The sequence below is a fragment of the Haliaeetus albicilla genome, chromosome 9, assembly GCF_947461875.1.
Source record: "Haliaeetus albicilla chromosome 9, bHalAlb1.1, whole genome shotgun sequence".
Taxonomy (NCBI): domain Eukaryota; kingdom Metazoa; phylum Chordata; class Aves; order Accipitriformes; family Accipitridae; genus Haliaeetus; species Haliaeetus albicilla.
Window position 1 is genome coordinate 43,845,668 of NC_091491.1, and position 21,356 is coordinate 43,867,023.

Here is a 21,356-nt window from a genome sequence, read left to right on the forward strand (position 1 = left end):
TTCCAAATCTCATTTTTCTCCCAACTTAACTTGAAAAGGCTGGTACTGACACTCAGGAGCTGCTGAGAGAAACCTTTCCTAGATTCAGCAGTTGTACAAGACAGAGTAAACGCATGTAACATTTCCACCTTACATGTGCTTACTCCAGTCAATCACCACCATGAGGCAGCAGCAGGGCTTTTCCTTTCTGCATCCAAATGTTCATTTGCTTGGCTTGTCTACACTCCAGACTAGAAGCAACAGACAACCTAGAAACTGGAAAACTGGCACCAGGCCTTAAACTTGTTCAGACAAATGAACCTTATTCCAGGCTCCTATGGCTGAGGATTCACACAAAAACTATTGACACTTATTCTAAACATTTTTACAGGTTGCTGGGTTCCCAAAGGGGAACTATAGAGCACTACTAGGCAGTCAAATTTTGTAGGAAATCAATCTTATTTCGGTACACAAAGGTTTACATATATTTCTTTGTATTTTTTATCTTACTTGTGCTTCAGAAAAAGGAAATATATTATACCTTTGCCTAATACACACACCATCTGGCCTTCCAGATTTTGTGTTGGACTGCCTCTCCTCAGAGGGACAGCAAGTTAATTCCTGAATGCCTAAAGGCAAATTCTGCACTTCATACGTACCCCGACTCTCTGGCACAGCAATACACATCCTTCCATCACGGCTCCTACAACTCTGAGTACTGAGAAAACTTTCATAATATAAAGCAGTACTTCAATTAATTAGAAATGCAAAACAACAATTTGCATCATGAACAAGAACTGGGAAGCCATGTCAAGCAACCAAGATTTTACCCATACGACAATACACAAACGCACAGAGCCAGGAGGTCGCATGGGAAAACTAAAGGCACTAGAATAGACCTAAGTCTATAGACAGGATCAGCCAGCCAAGGTGTGTAACTTCAGATTACCTATCAACATAATGTGAGTAACTCAAGGATAGAGGAAAAAAAGAAATGAGTTTTTAAAAAGTCAGTTCTTAACTAAGTGACAGCCATCAAAACAGCGACTGAAGTAAATCACCTAAGGAAAGGGGAAGTGTCAAACTCTTCGAAGACTTTTCCACTAACAAAAGCACCTCCATCTTCTACATCTGAAGGTATAACGCTGGAGGAATCCTCCCAGTGTTGCAAGCTCTGATCCTGCTACCACTTTCTATGTTTGAAAAAAAGAAAAATCCAGTCTCATATATTATCCAGGTGGCTAATCTGCTTTTAAAATAACCCTGTAGTTCATATTGCTAAATATGATAGTAAAGCAGTTTTAGAATGAAGCAACACAATAATTGTTGTAATAAAGTTGTTCAGGCTCTTATGAAATCTGAGAATTGCTCTCTAATCACCAGAATACAAAAAGGGACATCCAACCTTTAAATAATGTGAACAATAGTAAAGTTACAGGTTAGCTTTCAGCTTTTCTTTACATCAGAGCTTCACATTTCTTTTGCGCTGTTTTTACGACAAGCTCCATAGCATTTCCTTTTCATGTGCCAGCTAGTCCTGACTTGCTCCAGCCTGAGAACAGCCAGACAACACGTCTGAATTAAAAGTCTGCTAGGGGATGCTATGACAGTGGTTTCTAACCCATTAAGTTTTACCAATACACCAAATTACAGAGATTTTAAAGAAAAGTTAACGTGCCATTGCACCACATTCAAAAAATAAGCAAAAAAAACCCAAACCAAACTTTCTCATGTAGCTTTTATGAATCTATTTATTTTTTAACCACTGTTAACACATTTTTTTGACCACTGTTAACTCCATTCACAGAGTACCAACTATTAAACGCTTGGGTCTCTGTAAGAAATTAAATTATATTTTTTAAACATTTCAGTTTTCACTTCTAATTTCTTCCCTTCTTCCCCATGACACGTCCTGCAGCACTCTTTCTTAGACCCCAGCCTAAGACAATACCAGCATTAGAAGTGCCTGAAGAACAGCAGGAATCAAACCATAATGCACTGTCATGCCATGTCTTGACTGAAGCCTGCAGGACTGAGACCAGAGGAGCAGACACATCTGCCAGCACCACTCCAGGGTTGGAACCAGGCCCCTCGCAAAGGACACAGTACAGCACCCAGCTTGGGAGTGCGTGGTCTTGTGCAAAACAAAAGTCAAACGCGTAACTTTCAGATTTAAGTTGTTAAAACTGCTGTTTATGATCTATCTGCAAATCTGCTCCCAGCCCTCAGCCACAGTACTCAGACTTCCAGGTTCCCAAGTTGCTGGTCCCAGGGGTCTGCTGTTCCTCTGAACAGAGACTGGAACTTATCACCCCCCCCAGCTGAGGGGCATGCTATCAGGCAGTCTGTGCACAGAAACACTGGAAGCAAGACCAACGCAGCGTGAACGCTTTGTTCAGTGCCCAAGCTGTGAGGTCTCTGCTCCTCTAAGGACATCTGACACTGAGATTTTGGGCTGTCCACACGTCCCAGACAGAAAATCACTGCTGGTAATACCTGTGGGAAAAGACCAAGAAGTCGTCACCCTGTCAGAGCTTAAACTCACAGAGCTCTAACACAAGCACCGAGAAGTCTAAGTTGCAACAAAGCCAAAGAATAGACCCTTCAGACAATGGTTGTTTTATCAGTGACAACTGGAGAGGAGACCACAGTGGTGAAAAAGTGATGCTAAGGTAAGATGCAAAGCTGAGTATAAACAGGTCTGACTCCAGCATCAAACATCTGGTATTGGAGAATAGATCTGAGAAATCCCCAAAAGGGCAAAGAAACAAAGAGATTTAAATTAAATCCCCCAAATTCTCAAAAGGAGGGAGATGAAGCTAACCCCAAAATCAGCACAGAATATGCACAGCACCCTGTCTTCAGGTAAACCAGATCATGCTGAAAGTCAACCAAAGAGCTCACAGTACAAGGCCCATCCAAAGAGCAATGAACAAAGGCAGATATTCTCATAGCTCTGGAGCCTCCCAGCTACCACACAGCCACAGGAGAAAGGGCAAGACAAACAGTCTTGTACACTCCCCAGAGGAAGAATGAGGTCCCCTACTTAACAGAGAGCAAAGACAGTGATTTACAGAGATAGGAGAGAAACACCTTAAAAGAGATTTAATGCTGAGAAATCAAGCTGTTTGCATGGCTATGCAGTGAGCTGCACCGTTCCTGAGCTGCACTAACTGTTGATAGCATTTACCACCGGATCCCAGGGTGGTTCTCACTGCCCTCTCCACGGCATAACTTCTCAGCTCGAAGGAGCAGCCTACAAGACCATCAGTCAGGCACGTACTCCTCTCTTACACAGGCTCCACTCGGAACACAGAACTAGATCACCACAAGTAAGGTTAGGGTGGAAAATGACTGAAAGCCACGGAGGAAGTGAACCAAAGAAAGGAAAAACAGAATGCACCATTAGTCTAGAAACAGGACAAGCAGTTGGGAGGGGAACAAAACACAAGCAGCTGCTAAACACTGGAGCACACAGGACAGCTGAAAGAAGGTGAAATGGTAGCTGGCACATGCTGTCCTACGTAGCCATGTACAAGGTCTGAGAGAGGCAGAGACTTCGTCAAGTCTCCTGTCCTTAACTGCAGAAAAAGCCTCCATCCTCAGGTGATGCGATGTGTGCACTCCAGCATGTGCATGCAACAGGAACCATCACTTAATGTCAGAATATCCAGTTTGAGATCACTTTGGCAGCTTGTTGTAATAAAGCTGAAAACATACGACAGAAGTGTAACACTTGTTCCTGCTGGCTTCATTGGCATTATCTGTTTTGCCTTGCAAAACCTGGTCTTCAAAGATGAGCCGAGTCAGAAGTCTCCTACAATCAGGGACTGTACCTGATTCAAGGGAGAGGTCCTGAGGCAAGTGGGAATTTTACAGTCTGCCCACTAGCAGAAATGTGGAAAGTAGCACAGGGCCCCCCCTGGACACAGAGCCAGAGGAAGCTGTTCACCACTATGGGGAGGCAGCTGGTAAGTCCTGGTCCTGCTCTGCCTCCTCACAGGGTTCCATGCAGCTGTCAAGGGCACCTATGCAAAAGGCTGTCCAGTCTCAGAAGGGGGGGGCTGGGGATTCAGTCCCTCAGATTTGAGGAAAAAAGAAAAAAATGCATACGGAGAAGTCCAGGCAAAACAGACAGAGCAGTCTGAGAAAAGTGACTTGGCAGCCATTGCTCTCGTAGCACTAAGATTATTTTTCTTTTTCTCCTGAAGATTTAATGAGGGAGATATATATTTGCTTTTTTTTGTTAAGAAGGTGGCAGAAATGGGAAATTAACCACTTCATCATCTATGGACACGAAGCAAAATTTTGTCCTGATATAACTACTCCCACGATTATTCCAATGCTCTTAAGGCACTAAATTGTCTTGCTCTAAATGTGTGTACACCCAGGACCACTGACAGCAGGACTGCAAGAGTCAGTGGGCTCACAGTCAGAGTCTTAAAGAACATCATAACAGTAAAAAGTATGCAGTAAACAGTCTAGTCATTTTAGCTGAAATATTTAGTTACAGACTTAACATTTTGCTTTCATCCTACAGGCTATTTAGAAGAGAGGATCTGTTCAAAGCACAACATTAAAGATGTCTAAATACAGTCAAATTAATAATTGACAAGATAATCTCAATTAGCAGATAGTTGCATCTATCCAGCACAAGGTTCTTCAGTATCACACTAAATTCACATTCACCCTGAAGACAAAACCATATTATCCGAAAGGCACAGGCATGGTTGCACAGGTTGCTGTAAAACACGACTTCAGACTGTTTGCAACGTCTCCCTGCACGAAGGCTGCTGCCTTTAACAGGCACTAACCCACCTCTCAGGTGAATCACTGTCTGCGTCCTGGGCGCCTGAGCTGCTCCGGAGCCAGGAAGTGAGCGGGAGCGCACCGCTCACCTACCCTGGCATGTGAGTCATTCCCAGGAATGAGAAAGCCAGTTGCTCCAGTTGCTCCTGGCCAGGGGAATTTTGACTCTCTGATCAGGTATCGCAAAAAAAGCCATCGGAAGCAAAAAAGCTTACTTCCAGATATGGTTTATTTAACTACCTTATCGCAAGAAATACTCTCATGCCTACTGTAGTTTCAAGATGCGTTTTGGAGGAGTCTAAGGCACTTTCGAGATGCAGCTCAGAGACAAGCGGAAGGCGACCATGGTGACAGGTAAGTGATCTTTGACCATCTGAAAGGCGTTTGATAAGTCGTTCTGTGAATCTTCTTGCTCTTAATCACCCTCAAGTGAAAAGAAGACAGGAATTAAGATGCAGTTGCTGAAAACCAGACTTGGAACCATAAACTGAGTATCAGATCAATTAAAAGTGTGAAAAGTTCTCAAAACAGCGCGACTTTACTAACCTTTTATTCATTCATTAAATGTTACTCGTTATCTTTTTGCCAATAGCAAAAAAATGGTTTTCTACTAATGATTCCTTCTAAGACATGAATCGAAGTGCAGGAGGGTTCATGGTTTCAATAACTTACTTCCTGGCAGAGCTTAATTCATATAAAGTAAGATTCAGTAACTATAACATCTGAGTTTGATATAAAAGGTTTGTACTGTATTCCTTTTCACCTCTTTCATAAAGGCAAGCATACTTGAATTCTCTTAATTATATTATACAGAATAAAGGTTCTCTTCCTTCATACTTCACTCAGATCATGTTAAAACTTGTCAGGTTCACTGGAAAAACCACATAGCTCCGAACAAGCAACTTACAAGCTATATGTCTGATTAGTCTCAAAGCAACTTACAAGCTATATGTCTGATTAGTCTCAAAGTTTGGGAAATATATAAGGCACTTTCAAAAACCTATCTCATTTAATGAGTATTTTAGATTGAAAAGGTTATTCTTAGTTACAAAGAACTGAAAGTAGCAGTGCAATTAAAGTTTTCCTACGTTAAAAAATGACTTGCCGTTTGTGCATTATAGAGACTGTAGACATCTGCTTTCTCATTATATATGCTTGGTCTGGAAACTCTGGTGGTGTTTCACAGTTTTTTCCATCTTTTCAAAGAAGATTCTGCAATCTTCTTTTAAAAAGGGAAACCAGGAAACTCAGGCAAGCATTCAGCTGATGTCACTGATTCACTCCCAGAAGTACAGGCCCCGGATCACATGAAAGCAACCAGCATTTCTCTGGTTACGAGCTTGCTCCGGCGGACACCTTACCCTTTGGGTAGGCAGCTGGCTCTCCCGCACAAGCCAGACCTTCTCCTCCCTCCCCACTCCCTGGGGGGGTGGGGGGGAACCAGCAGCACCTGGGGACAACCCCTCCGGAATGGAGGACACGGGTCAGCTCTTGCAGGAGGGAGAGGAGAGCAGGGGAGCAGAGGAGGCAAGAAAGGCCAAAGGATGTGCAGGGACCTCAGAAACAGAAAGCGTTTGTTTGCATTAGGGACGCATGAGAAAAAAAAAAAGTAGATTTTCAGCAGCACCAGCCGCCAGTTCCTCCTCCTTCCCTCCCTCCCTCCCCACAGAGGGTTGCCTTTCCCAGCTCAGCGCTGCTGTCTCACCCTCAGCTCCCTCCCTAGCTGCCAGGGCCCCCCCGGGGCAGGGAGGGAGCGGGGAGACCAGCTCGCCCAGCACCTGCACCCCACAGCCCGTCGTGCGCTAGCACGCACCCGGCGCGGTGCTGGAGCACCAGAGCTCCCAGAGCACTGGGGCATCGGGAGCCACGTGGCCACACGGATCCTGGGAGCACGGCTGAGCTGGGAAGACACCTGGGCAGGGCGGCCAGACAGGGAACGAGCACTGGGAGGGAGGCAACAAGTCACAGTGCAGAGTTGGTCCGACACCAGAGCAGCCCTTCGGAGACTAGATGCTCCCTCTCTACCAGGAAGCCTACTCCACTCGCCGCACATAGCCCTAGATGAGATATATCCAGGAACGACTGAAGGGGGAAGCTCCTTCTCCTCTTTTAATGGCAAGTCCGTTGCTCACTTTCGCACCACAAAGTTCAGAAAGACCTCCTCTTCGACCAAGTGAGCGCTAGGAAAAGCCAGTCAAGACATCCACAGCAAGATTGTAGCATTAAACTTGAAGTGTGCAATATTTATTAAAAGTCTGGAACTAAGTGAAAATGCACATGACATAAACCAAGAGCTACAGATCCACCATACTGCTGTCAGCTATCGGGGCTCTGTAGGAAACCAGGCTGAAAGAGAGACTAACCCAAGTGCTGCTAAGAAAGCACTAGAGGAAGTCAGTGGTATTAATTCCTACATTTCAGCTGTCTTAATCCTTCCCAACACAAAAAATTACCATACCATCTTAAAAAAAAAAAAAAAAATTGCACCCACAATAAACAAAAGTAGGTTTCCACATCTGACTAAGACTGAACCTCACATGAGATAATACCATAACCACTACTTCTTGTTTTCCCTCGGGAAAATCTCAGTGACATATCAAAGTCACAACTGATGATGAGTAGTATAAATAGGGCTCGTAACACCTTCACCTCACCAGCAGCTTCTGCAGCTACACAAGGAACAGCCAAGAGCTGGCAAAGCAGTTGGGTCAGAGGAATAGCAGCAGATCTCCACAGCCAGCACCCTGAAACCCTGCCCAGGATTTGCAGTCTGTCCGTTTCTGAGAACGGCAGACAGAGTGGGAACTCGCCAGGCTGCTCATGAAAAATCAGGGTTGCACCAGGCTGAACTTCTCCCAGTCATACCCCAAAATCCCCATGTCCTTTTCCTTCCTCTTTGAAATAGCGGGGTTGCTGCAAGTAGCTAACATGGTCAATTGTGTCGCAGCAATACATACTAAAGCACAAAAAAACAACAGCGGATGAGGAGTTTTTTGTCCTTTTGCAATATGAATTAGAATTGCATATAAAAAAATCAATAGAAATTGTTTCAATGCAAAGTAAAACACCTAAAAGTGAGACTAGAATTACTTAAAAGTTTAAATGGCACTGCCTACGTGCAGGTACCAATGATAATTCTTTTTTCCCCACAAGACATTCTTTCACAGTATCCCCTGTAGCATTTGCAAGACATGACAGATGCACAATAGCCAGAGCTACAATGGATGAAGGTGTAATGCGATCAATCACGTATCTTCACTTTTTTTCTTTGTGACCCAAGCAACACCTTAACTGTTTTTAGTTTCATTATGAGCTTTTTAACTTAATGTTTCTCATGGCATAACACCAATTATCAAACCTAAAAGCTAATACTTTCAGGAAAAAGCTCCAACATATCTAGCCTGACACCCAAGAGAGTCTTCGCCTTGCAGGCACGTTGCAGAGCGGAGGCCCCTCAGGAGCTCTGTGTGCTGCAGCGCAACCCGTGGAGCGGCTGCGTGGCACTGCGCTCCACAGCAGCCCTGAGCAGAGCAGCCAGCTGCCTGCTCACCTGTACAGAAGCCAGCTCCTCTGGAAGGAGCTCAAGACCACCCAAGCACCACATGCTGAAACTTAATAACCAGTTTTTGCTTTTTGCCCAAACTATTGTGTCCATAAAATTTTAAATTTAAAAGACTATGACTTCAGGATAATAAAGCACACTGGATAATTAAGGAACAGCCTGTGGAACTGAAGGGTGATTATTTGCCAAAGATTTCCATGCTGCCCGTTGTGCCAAAAACAGAGCCCACAAAAACACAAGCAGAACCAAACAGAAAGGCTGGGAGTGCAGCTTGTGAAGACATTAAAAGAGGGAAAAGTTGAAGTTATTCTGGAGAAATACATGCAAATGTGAACCTGCTTCTGGTCACCCCCTTGGAAGGGAAGACTAGAAATGTGACCTCGTGAGAGAGAAAAACTGTGTCTTCCAAGCAGCAAAAGAGCTGTAATCCAGTGGGATGGAAACAGGACAAAGTTTGCAAATGACTCCAAACTGGGAGAAGCGGCTGATAGCCCAGGGGGTCGTGCTGCCATCCAGAGGGTCCTCAACAGGCTGGAGAAATGGGCCGGCAGGAACCTCACGCAGTCCAGCAAGCAGAAGTGCAAAGTCCTGCCCCTGGGGAGGAACAGCCCCCTGCACCAGGACATGCTGGGTCACCGGCTGGAAAGCAGCTCCGCAGGGAAAGACCTGGTGGACAAGTTGAACATGAGCCAGCAGCCTGCCCTTGCAGCAAAGCAGGCCAACAGCCTCCCAGGCTGCATTAGGCAAAACATGGGCAGCAGGTCAAGGGAGGTGATCGTTCCTCCCGGCTCAGCACTGCGAGGACACACGCCTGCAGCGCTGGGTCCAGCTCTGGGCTCCCCAGTCCAAGAGAGACAGGGACATACTGGAGGCCAGCACAGGGCCGCAAAGGCAACTAACGTACTGGAGCACCTGATGTACTGGAGGGGCTGAGAGAGCTGGGACTGTTCAGTCTGGAGAAGAGGCAGCTCAGGAGGATCTTATCAATGTGTACAAATACCTGCAGGGAAGATGCAAAGAGGACAGAGCCGGGCTCCTGTCCGTGGTCCCCAGTGCCGGGACAGGAGGCAGTGGGCACAAACTGACACACAGGAGGTTCCACCTGAACATAGGGGGTTTTGTTGGTGGCAATGTTTTGGTTTTGGTTTGTGCTTTTTTTAGTAACTGCGAGGGTGATCAAGCCCTGGAAAGGGTTTCCCAGAGAGGCTGTGGAGTCTCCATCCTTGGAGATACTCACTGCCTGACCAGACATGGTCCTGGTCAGCCAGCTGCAGCTGATGCTGCTCTGGGCAGAGAGCTGGAGCTGATGATCAACTGCAAAAGACGGTGTCAGGAAGGAGTTGAAAAGACTGCAGGTGGAGGCTAACTGGACAGCAGGCAGCGGTGCCAGGGGAGAGGCCAGGACCACGCTGCTCAGCACTTCGGGACTGCCACCTACACCCGAGCTTGCTGAGAGCGCAGCGCGTGGAAGTTGCAACTTGCATGGCATGTTCTTAATGGGGGTTCAAAGAAAGCAGCTCTATAGGGTTACAATACAGCTTCCACTATCAGTAGGTTTTGTGCAACCAGAAACAACCATCAGCAGCATCTTCTAGAAAGAAGCATTCCAGAGTTAATCCTTTCCTCCCATCTAATTAGAGGCTGCCATACTGAGAAAACATTAATTATCCCAACTCTGCCAACCATTGCAGTGTGCTCTCCTCTTTTTTTTTTTAAGAAAAAAAAAAAAAGGCAAGCAATTGCAACACATAGCTCGTCTTCCACCAACAGCCATTTACTTGCTGCCCAATGGGATACTACTTCTGTTGGCAGTTCTCTCCTAACTCTTCATGTAAAAGCAACTGCAGCCTAAAGGAGATGTACTTTAGCACTACACTTTATACTACACTGCTTTAGAAATGACAGTCAAAGCGCTGGCCTCTTCTACAGAAAAGACCAGCCTGCATACAGCCAATTGCTGCAGTCAGCCTGCAAAGAGCAAAGCACAATACACAAGACCAGGACCCACAATAAATGTGTGACAGTAGTTTCTGCTTTTTGGTCATGAAAAATGCACATGCTTGTCATTAATGTAAGAAAGGACTGGAAAGCATTTCTTCACATCACTTAGGAACTATGATGCATATTCAAGAGGAAAGAGAATTCATGCATCTTTAGGTTCTGTAAATAAGTTTAAAAAATAAACAGCCTTACAGTAATGATTAATAACATTTACTAGATTTTGTAACCTCTGCATAGAAAATCTGATTCAAAGTAAGTAATACTAATCCATGAACTTTTAATGAGGAACAGTTCAACAGACAGGAAAAAAAAAAAGAAAAAAAAAAAAAAAGAACTTGACAGTTCAGGCAGCATCCCAAAAAGCTCTCATGTCAGAGCTATCCCACACAGGGGAAAATAAGGGTTCATAATCATTCACTTGAAATGAGAAAAAAATTAATGGCTACATTTGGATAAATATTCCAAAAGTGACTTTGAGAAAATTAGATATGTCCAAATAATTCTAATTTTTTTAAGTGAGGAAATCATGTTATCCTAAGGGCCTATTCCCCCAAAATTGAGACTTTTGCATATTAAACAGTATTATTTAATGCTTACTGCAGCATTCTGCTACACCCAGTTCAGGATCTCCTGCAAGTGTAAAACAACTGAGTTACAGGTGCAAAATGAATGTGAGATTTCAGGCAACATCTACAGTAAAGCATGGGTAGAGACTGATGCAGAAAGCATAAACGAGCACATTTAGCTGGTTACTGAGATGCAAGGTAAATCTAGCATGGGCACTGAAAATATACATAGTACTTTTAGCTGTCATATACAAAGAACCAGGAAAGACTAAACCCCAAATTTTAGCAAGCGACTGCATGCGGGAAGCTCTGTAGGTTACAAGAATGGTGTACAGATAATTTTTCTGAGACACCTCTTGGGCAAAGTGACTGTGGGGAAGGAAGCGTGTCTCAATGCGGATGTGGAGGGACTGCTTCTCCCACATGCGTACCGACACAGAGGGCAGCTCAGTGTTCGGCAGATGTTTCCATGGGGAGGTAGGCTCCCTAACCACTGGCATCACGTGTCTTCTACTGAAGACAAATGGATAGGATAGGGCAGGGACAGGATAGGATCCTGGAGAGAAGAGAAGCTGCTCTACCAGCTGAAGGCAGATGGACGCACGTTGCGCCGCAGCACAGGACACTGTGCCATTCAGAGATGCGTGACGGAAAAGTTAGGCTGGAATTGAGGGGGAAGTTCAAGGAGGAACCTGAAAACCAAAAAGGGGGTTTTGTACTAGATACTGAAGCAGACGAGAAGCTTTCTGAGCAGAGGCAGTGGTTCCTGTTTCTGGATGTAAGCAGACAAGCACTGTAAGCCACAGCTGAAGACAGTTATACCCTAGCTGTTATTTTTCAGCCTCTCTGCAATTCAGTCAGGTAAGCATGGCAGCGTTACTGCGTTACAGGGAACTAGCACATACTGTCTGCATGCCCCTCCACCACCACACTCCCAGGAAGGCAGGCACCAGGAGCTGACGGCACAAAGCCCCACGGAGGGCTATCTTCACCCTCTCCCCAGCCAGCCCACGTTGAAGCAGTTCCCAGTTTGAAGCAGCCAACATGTGCCAGTTCTGGCTAAGTCGGACATGCAGGGTGGTGGACACCACCATTTAGCTCAGCCAGCCCCAGGAGCTCCCCATCCCACCACATGCAGGGCCAGCAACACCAGGCTGCAGGGCTGGTGTCTCCCGGGATGGAGATCCACAGCCTCCACGAGCAACCTGCACCCATGTTTGACCACTCGCACAGTAATAAAGCATCTTCTTGTGCTCAGATCTAATTTCCTGAGTCCCAGTTTGTGCCCACCACCTCCTGTCTGGATTAGAGGGCACCACTGAGAAGAAAGAGCCAGGCTCCCTCCCGCCAGGTAGCCATGCGGACTGTAGGAGCTCCTGAGCCTCCTCTGGCCCAGGCTGAACCACCTCAGCTCTCCTAGCCCCACTGCAGACAAAAGACACTATACTTGGTATATGATCACATCTGAACACAAGCGGCTGCGGTCCTGCAGTGCACAGGAGTCTCGGACTAACACAAACCCTGGCGCTAGGCTAGTTCTTGTCACCACTTGTGCTGCTGCCGACAGCACGGCATCTCTTGGCACAGCTGGCACAGAAGCACAGTTCCAAGGACGGGGATGTGACAGGTAGAAAAATGCAAAAAAAAAGAAAGTGTGCAAAGCACAAGAGAGTAAGTGGTGCATACTCGCTTGCTGTAGGTACAAATTCCAACAGGAACATCAAGTTATTCCACTATGCATTAGAGTACATTAACATACACTTTTACCAAAAGGGAGATGGACAGTTTTCAACAGAGGCTTCCGAGGAAGGAAAAGGTGGTAATGTCCTGGTTATTGGGATTGGGCTCTCTTTTAGTGAACAAGGAAAAGCGCTAAGGAAGATAAGTAGATGCAAGAGGGGAAAAACTGAACATTAAGGCTTGCTCAGGTGATGCAGTATAGGAGTGGACTGAAATAAAGAAGAAAGCAGGGACACAGGCTCCACTTGTCTGCTTGCAGAAGCTTTATGCACACGTACACTTACCCTGCAGCCTTCACCGATGCTTTTTCCCCCTAAATCTTTACAATTAACTCAGTGATTTGGTTCTGATGGGCAACAGAAAAGAACATAATTGCAGCCAGCCAACAGCAAATTTAATAAACTGCCTCACATTTCTATTGTTTACATTAACTGTGTCATTTACCAAACTTTATGGTGATGAACGCAGACTGACTGGCAGGAAGCCACACATCAAAAAGTTATGTGCCCAAATAAAAAAAAAAAAAAAAAAAAAAAAAAAATCACTTAAAACTCTGCAGCCCTGTGACCTAGAATATCTAGTCTAGTTCACAAAGAGGATTTTCTCATTTTTAAGAAGTTGTAAATAAGATGAAAAAAGAGCAATTAGAGTTGAGGATATAGAATCTCTTTAAACAGTGAGGCAACTTAAAGCCTTAGTCATTAGAAAAACTATACAGTCATTCCCTACCCATATGACACTGAAGTCTGCCATGCAGCCTATTATTTCTCATCTGAGGTTTTATCAGTCATGCATATAAACCAGTCTATCAACATTAGCAGTAAAAGATTACCTCATCTGTGAAACAGTATGTACTTATATTTAATGCAGTTGACAGCCTTTAGGGGAATGGTTTTAAAAGCTACTTGAATAAAGGAGCAGCTTCTAGTGCATCTTCAAAACCATCCAAGCAGAATATATTTATATGGAAGAATGAGACAGCTAGTTAGGATGAAATTGGTCAGAAGAAAAGTGTCTGGAGAACTGGACAAGGAGCAGAAAACCAACCCGGCTCAGCACAGAAATACCACATTCAAACAAGTAAAAAAGCCACTATCAAGAGTCCATAGTCAGTGAACAATTATAAAATAACTTAAAATACTCTTTAAAGAGAAGGCAGTCTTCATCTCCCATTCCAAAAGAACACATGGAAAAGGGTGAATTCTCCATATGTGATAACTTTCTTCTTACTCCTAGAGTCTGCAATATAGTGGTCTTTATCAGAAAAAAATGAAGCTTCTGGAGTACAGGGATACACCAGATTTTACTCCAATGAGCCTTGCTCACCCACGCTACCATGTAAATAATGAAGCCACGCTACTCCAAGTGCTCTGTCTACCACAGTACCCCTTAGCCTGGTAAGACTTAGGCAGGAAACTATGGAAACACCTTTGGACTGGTGAGCCTAAGGCAGGATCATCTCTGTGTATCCCAAAATTTTGTCACATGACCAGCTCCATGCAGCAGGGGCCATCGTGGCTGCACTTCTCTGCTGCTCTGCACAAACCTGTTTAAGACTTTAAAGTTCCAAACTACAGCAGCATAAGGGAAAGTCTTTAGCACATAATTAGGGCAGCCCTCAGTAGGTGTTGTCTCTAACCTCCACCCCATGCACGCACCAAAGCCTCTCTGCTGAGCTCAGCTGTGCCAGCAAGGCAGGATACAGAACACTGCTAATGTAGTTTAGCTGTCATGGTTAACATTTGTGAAGAGTTTGCTGCTTTCTTTTTCCAACCCATACTTTGTCGGGATTTTTTTGAACATGTTTTAACATGAAAACCATCAGGAATAAGATGACGTAGAGATATCCATTCAGAGGCTTGATCCTTATTGGTCTGCAGGAACAACAAGCAAGCTCCCAGTATGGCTTCCAGGTGACCTGGATTTCCCTGGGCAATTAGAGTGTGGTCACATCTTCACTGGCCAGGAAGATGCATGTGGCAGGGATCCCCCATGGTCAGTACTCTGGGCAGGAATCAGCAAGCCCGTATGGGATTCGCTAAAAGTAAGCAGCACTGACTTGAAAAGTGTACGAGATGGGATGCTGCTGCTGCTGCTGTCACCCACGCAGCGCCTTCCCATGCTGCATCCATAAGGGACAACAGAGCCCAGCAACCGAGCAGCCAGGCTGCTTCAGCAACCACAGGTTTTGCATAGACTGGGGAGATAAGCAGACCTGCACCTGAGCAGTCGAGTTGCAAGACAAGCACGGGAGCAGTGCTGACACTATCAAACCCCAACAGGCACTGGTGAGTCCATCAGAGACTGGGGACTGTAACACATTGCCTGGATGCTAAGAAACATGCCTGCCCAGGCAGAGCCTTCTGTGACAGTGATTAGCCATTTCTGGTCCAAGTGATTGCAGTCCATCCTCTGCAGTAGTTTTCAGCTATAAAACAACGGGGTTTTAATGCCTAAATGCCAAGAGTCAGACTAAGAGCCCAGTGGATTCAAGTAACAGTACCCAAAAACCAAAATACCACCCACAAGGAGGAAGGAAACTGAATTTTGATCCACACTGAATAGGGGCTTGAGAATCTTAAGGATGTTGTGGATGGCCTGTCTCTGCTGACAGTCAAGCACAGGATGCAGACGGGAACGCCAACAGTACAAGCTAGAAGAAGAGACCAGAAGACAGCTAGGCAGAGATCCCCTGCAGCAAGGGAGCTTTCTCACCAGTGCCAGAAAACATCTGCCAGTTTTCTGATGTAAAACAAGAGATAAAACCTTTGGAGAGTGTAGGGGCTGTCTGTACATGAAGAGGCATTCACAGATACTACCTGCTGTTACATTTTATGGTCTCTTAGTGACAACATCCACCTAAAAGGACAGATGCAGAGGTGGAAAAAGGAAGAAGCCTTTTTTGACAGGATTTAGAGCAAATCCCTTTTGGACCTAGAGTAACTGACAGTACATGAGAAGTCCATTTAGCACAGATTTAAACCCCAGCTCCATCAAACGCTGCCGTATTTCCCAGGGTTACAGCATGGGAACACAGGAGCCAGCAGTCGCACTGCCTCAAATCTCAGGCAACACAACTGATGCTTTATGAACTTCTCTGGACTGAGGACCTGGGAGAGCACTTGCCTGAAGAGCCTGAGAGCAGGGAGCTTTCCAGGGACCAGGACCAAGAATTACGCAGACTTAAAAGGAACTCTGAAAAGCAGGGAAATAAGCATCTTATTTGCATATGAAGATAGATATGCATCTTTTCATAAAATCACATATTCTTTTGATCTCAGTGCCTCCTGGGTAAAAAAGGATAGCTGCAATTTATAAACAACAGCAAAAAAGCAATAGGTTACTGCTTCTCAGACCAAGGGAAAATAAAATATCTAAAATAGCCCTGAGAATCTCATTGGGGACCCCAGTTATTATCAGAGCAAACAATGCCAGACAAGAAGCTAAACCAATAAAAAGCTTAAAACATCAGAATTAAAATTTCTAACACTTAAAATGTAATTATTTCCTTTACTGCCATCTAGTGACAATTCAACGCAGTTTATAACACAGTGATAATCGCATAAAACAAGTTTAGGTCTGCAAAAGGGCTTCAGTAATTTTATCACCTATTCATTCCCATAAGAGAGGCAGTCAGGCCTAGTGTAATTGCTGAAATCTGAACTATTTTGCTAGTTTTCATATCAAAACTTGTAAACAGAAAGTGAAGCATGGAAAAATTAATGCATTTGCACACTGCAAGAGTAAAGCAATCATCTGGAACGTAGTCTTACAAATCAGTATTGTCAAAATTACTTGGAACAATGCCATCAGAGCATAAATTAGATTCTGCAGCTTTTCAGTAGGCTGGCTTCTGAAGCACTTCATTCAAAACCATGAGAAAGGAACAGGAACTTAAAATTTCGATAATGTACCCAGCAAATTGGGATAAAGTTATACACACACCTCTCATAATTACATAGGATTTTTTTTTTACTTCAAGAAGTGAGAAATTATAAACTCTCAGGCATCCATCACTGAAATGTCCAAGATTGAAAAACAAAGAAGACATCCAAGCAAGAGATGTCAGGAATAAGGTCAAGGGCCTTTACCAAGGAATAGGAAACCAGCTGTAGTGGCAGATCATAACAAAGGCATGAAACCATTAAACCAGCATGTTCTGGCAGTTAGGAGACAAACTTCACCTACTGCAGTAACTGGGGTGGTATGTTTGCAGATACTTGAACGCTAACCTGTTTTTAAAGCTGAGAAGGGTGGTGTAGAAATACCTGCCTGGAGACTATCAAATGCAGTACCAATTTAAGAAAACATTCTTGGCCAGGTTTTTGCAAAGTTTGGTCCAAATTTTTTGAAGAAATCAAAATAAGGAAGACAAGACATATTTTTACAGAAGTTAACAAACTTGAACTGAAGTTTGCTGGCACAAAAAACCCACAAGATCATGCAGCTAAGGACAACAAGCAAGCTGGCTACACACTGGCATCGATCCCTGTGAAGCATCGAGGGGACAGAAAGTGTGTCAGAGCCGTTTGCTACCTACCTGGTGCAGACAAAAGGAGGAACTGAGGAAGTGAGATCCCAGAAAATGTTAGATGAGGTGTTTTAGTGGTGACAAGGAACCCAACCACCACAAGCTTTTTTTAAACCTCATTTGTAAAACAGCGCACAGTATTTGTCAATGGGATTCAAGGAAGATTACCTTAACTGGAGCAGATACAGAGAAGGGCTGGTATCTTCAAGTCTTACAGAAATATGAGAAGGTTTTGGGCTTGCTTCATCACAGTAAGTGAAGTTTCAGTAGAATAAGAAACACACAGAGGGCTAAGTATCAGAGATGGAGACGGGTTCTTCAAATGAAAGGCACTGATACAAGACTATATGAGACAGAAAGTGGCCACAGAGACATTCAGGCTAGAAACTAGAATAACATTGCTAAATATGACAGCAATAAAGCTCCAGCACAGCTCTGTTAGTGAGGTGGAGAAAGGGAAGTAGTTTTAACAGTGAAACTGATAGGCTTACAGAAACTAACATGGCAGGATTGCCTGCAACAATGCAGCAGATGCCCAGCTGTAAGTGAAGATGAAGACCTCGATAGCAGCACAGCTGTGCAGTATCCAGAGATCAGACACCAGCACGCCTCAGCCCTTCCATTGGGAATTCTGGAGGATGCTCATCGCACAAAGCTCCTCTCCATGCTGGCAGGAGGAGGGTGGGGTCTTCTGTTTTGCTTTGGTTTTAATTCCAATTTATTTTCCCCAGAATGTAATGCTGGCACAGCCCATGCCGCATCCTGGATCTTCGGCTGCCAGTGGGACTCCTGAAAAGCATTTCAGCTGAAACCTACAGCAGCGCAAATGATGGGGTACAATTTGTCCTATGGAAAACTGCCAGGTAAAATAATGTTGGAGATTTGAGTGATTGAGAAGTGTTTATTGTATTACTATCAGTTCCTACCAACATTTTAAAGAAGTAAGTAATTTCAGAAAAGGCTAAGTGCTGCCCCCATGGGTGTCAGTCCAGGTTTACCACACGAGCCAAGTTCAGAGTATAAACAATATGAAATAAAATGTGCTATAGTTTTATGAGAGAATTTATAAGCCTGAAGTTTCTTCACAAACATTTACACACGACATCTTAAAATCCCCAGAGAATACATTTAACTAAGCTAAGTTTTAAATTAGGGTTTTAATAGGCCCAAAGAGTCTCCCCAGAGTCCTATCTCTTGATAAACAAACCATCCCAGCTCACAAGTTGCATTCTGTCAAGATAGCCAAGAGCTGACACCCTGTAATTTTGGTTAAAAGTTTGTTCCCAACATGCCTTTGCCCACTCCCCCGCACAAGAGTGGCGACGGGCAGTGCAGACCTCGGCCTGCAACATGGCGAGCGCCCCGCTCCGCCGGGATGGCGGGTGGATTCCAGGAACTCAGATCCTTCTCGCGTTTCACTAACCGGGCTCACCGGTTCTCTCTGCGGAGAATTGCCAGGCTATTTACCTTCTTCGGATACCGCAAAAACGATTCCTCGCACAAACCCACCCTGCCGCTCCCGCCGCTGCTCCGGCAGCCAGCGCCGACCGGAGCCCCCCAGGAGCAGGCGTACCCGCCATGTCTGCGGAGCGGGTCCAGCAGGCAACCGCCCCGTCCCGCCGCGAGGGAGGACGCCGCCGGCACAGCCGCGAGACTGGGCGGCAGGGAACGGCCCCGCACGCACCGCGCGGCGCCCGACCCGGGCCGCGGGCCTGGCCGAACGGCTCCTTCCGACCGCCCAAAGTCAAAGCGCCTTCAGCGACGGAAGGGCCGCGCCGCTGCCCGCCGCCGCGTCCACCCCGCCAAGCCGGGCCTGCCGCTCTCCTCACCGGCAGGGCAGCGGCGAGGGCGGCCCCGGAGCTCGTCAGCCGTACGGGAACCTCGGGAACGTACGCACGCTCGCATCCTGCACTTTCTTCCCGTCAGACTATTTGCAGGAGCACCTTTGTATTGCGGCAGAAAGCGCAGACGTCATGCTCAGAGGTTAGCAAGCCACAGGCGCGTTTATTTTGACACGTGCGATGCTTGGCAGCATCGTTTTAAACCCGGGTTTTCCCCGAGCAGCCTCCAGACTTGCCCAGACATAGGACATTTTCTAGAGGACAGTTCTAAAACGGCCCCATTTGTAAAACGCTAGAAACGTACTTTAAACTTCTTGTTCTCCCTCATTCCCACAGATGATCGTCTGAGCCAAGACAACAGCACCTCGCCCAACGCCACAGCAGGCTTACTGGGGAACTCCACACACAACGAATTCACCACCATCGTCTTGCCTGTGCTTTACCTCATCATTTTCCTAGCAAGCATCTTGCTGAATGGCCTAGCAGTGTGGATTTTTTTCCACATCAGGAATAAAACGAGTTTTATATTTTACCTCAAAAACATCGTGGTTGCAGACCTTCTCATGACACTAACGTTCCCGTTCAAGATAATCCAGGACTCGCAGCTGGGACCGTGGCACTTCAACTCTTTCCTGTGCCGATACACTACAGTTCTGTTTTACGCAAACATGTACACCACGATTGTGTTCCTCGGACTCATCAGCATCGACCGCTACCTGAAAGTAGTGAAACCTTTTGGAGACTCCAGGATGTACAGCATCACCTTCACCAAGATCTTATCTGCCTGCGTTTGGGTTGTAATGGCTTTCCTAGCTTTACCAAACCTGATTCTTACAAACGGCTACCCGACAAAGAAAAACATAGACGACTGCATAAAGCTGAAGTCTCCCTTGGGAGTCAAGTGGCACACAGCTGTCGTCTACATCAACACCTGCATGTTTGTAGTGGTGCTGATAGTACTGATAGGATGTTATATTGCGATATCCAGGTACATTTATAAATCGAGCAAACAATTTATTAGCTCATCAAGCAGAAAGCGAAAGCATAATCAAAGTATAAGGGTTGTTGTGGCTGTATTTTTCACTTGCTTTCTGCCATATCATTTGTGCAGAATACCCTTTACTTTCAGCCATCTAGATAAAATTTTAGACGACTCTGCACATAAAATCTTATATTACTGTAAGGAAATGACACTGTTCTTATCTGCATGCAATGTCTGTCTGGATCCAATCATTTACTTTTTCATGTGTAGATCATTCTCACGAAGGCTGTTCAGAAAATCAAATATGCGAACCAGGAGTGAGAGTATTAGATCACTTCAGAGCGTAAGAAGATCAGAAGTGCGCATATACCATGAATACACTGATGTCTGAAGTCACCCACACAGAGACTTTTGCTAATTTGTGAGAATATTTGTATATCGTGTAAATAAAACATATCTTTGAGTATCTGACCATGGAAGTTCATTAAGGAATGTGCAGACATGTACAGCTTTTCCATTTCAGCTTACTAACATCCATCTCAAAATTCAAAAGCTTAAATCCACACAGAGATCAGGTTCACTTCAGAGGGGTTTTGGGGGTTGTCTTAGTTGGTTTTTTTAAAGGCCAACAGAAGCTAAGGATGCCTTAGCTCAGAAAGCAACCTGCAGCTCCAGGAGGCTCCAGCTGCAATGGACAAGCCCCAGCCTCGGAGCAGGATCCAACGTCCCCGGGGTCTGGCAGACGGCCACCGAAGGACTTGCAGCAGGTGAAGGAGAGGGGAGGAGGTGGCACACACTCCTGTGGAGACCCCTCGGTGCACTCGCAGGCAGGGTGGCTGCTGGGACAGGGCAGCCACAGGGCTCCATCTGCAGAAACAGCACTTTGCCGCTGGCCGACAGCATCTCGGCTTTTCCTCTTGGGCATTTGTGGTGCTGGCAGCACCGCCTCGTCCGCAGATCAAACCTACCAAAGTGCTTCTCAGCCCTTTCAATATGCATCTTCTGCAATGTAGTGCAGTTGAATAAACAGAAGATGGCAATAGTCCGTCATCAAGTGCCTCATTCATATAAGGACTTTCCTTTTAATATAGGAGAAAAAAGGCTTGAGAAGAAAATCCTGAAAATGCAGCATTCAAATAACAAGATAAAATACTGCATGAGAACACCTCTGATGAAGTTTTCTACTGAAACAAGGGGGTTTTTTTGTTTTTTTAACACTGTTAGTTCAGGTTTAGATTCTGTTTCATGCCTAATGAAAAAGTTGAAGTGTAAGTATTGTACTGTTTGGATTACACATTTGGATTAATGCAAGTATTCTAAAACTACTTACATTGTTCAGAGGGAT

At 45.2% G+C, this 21,356-nt stretch overlaps 2 protein-coding genes across 8 annotated transcripts in view; one reads left to right on the forward strand and one right to left on the reverse strand.

Moving 5' to 3' along the window:
• The window catches only part of MED12L (mediator complex subunit 12L), a 151,276-nt gene that overhangs the window by 58,326 nt on the left and 71,594 nt on the right, over positions 1-21,356 (reverse strand). The window lies entirely within an intron of this gene.
• On the forward strand, positions 4,893-20,544 carry GPR87 (G protein-coupled receptor 87). Its single transcript, XM_069792977.1, has 3 exons — positions 4,893-5,142; positions 17,920-18,051; positions 19,366-20,544. The coding sequence occupies exons 2-3, from the start codon at positions 18,015-18,017 to the stop codon at positions 20,400-20,402; spliced, it is 1,074 nt and encodes a 357-aa protein (XP_069649078.1). The 5' UTR covers positions 4,893-5,142; positions 17,920-18,014; the 3' UTR covers positions 20,403-20,544.

Excerpts from the sequence above, each read along its gene's own strand:
- GPR87 (XM_069792977.1), top strand. The coding sequence starts at position 18,015 with ATGATGGGGTACAATTTGTCCTATGGAAAACTGCCAG. Across the intron at positions 18,052-19,365 it reads GTCCTATGGAAAACTGCCAG|ATGATCGTCTGAGCCAAGAC; the intron begins GTAAAATAATGT and ends TCATTCCCACAG.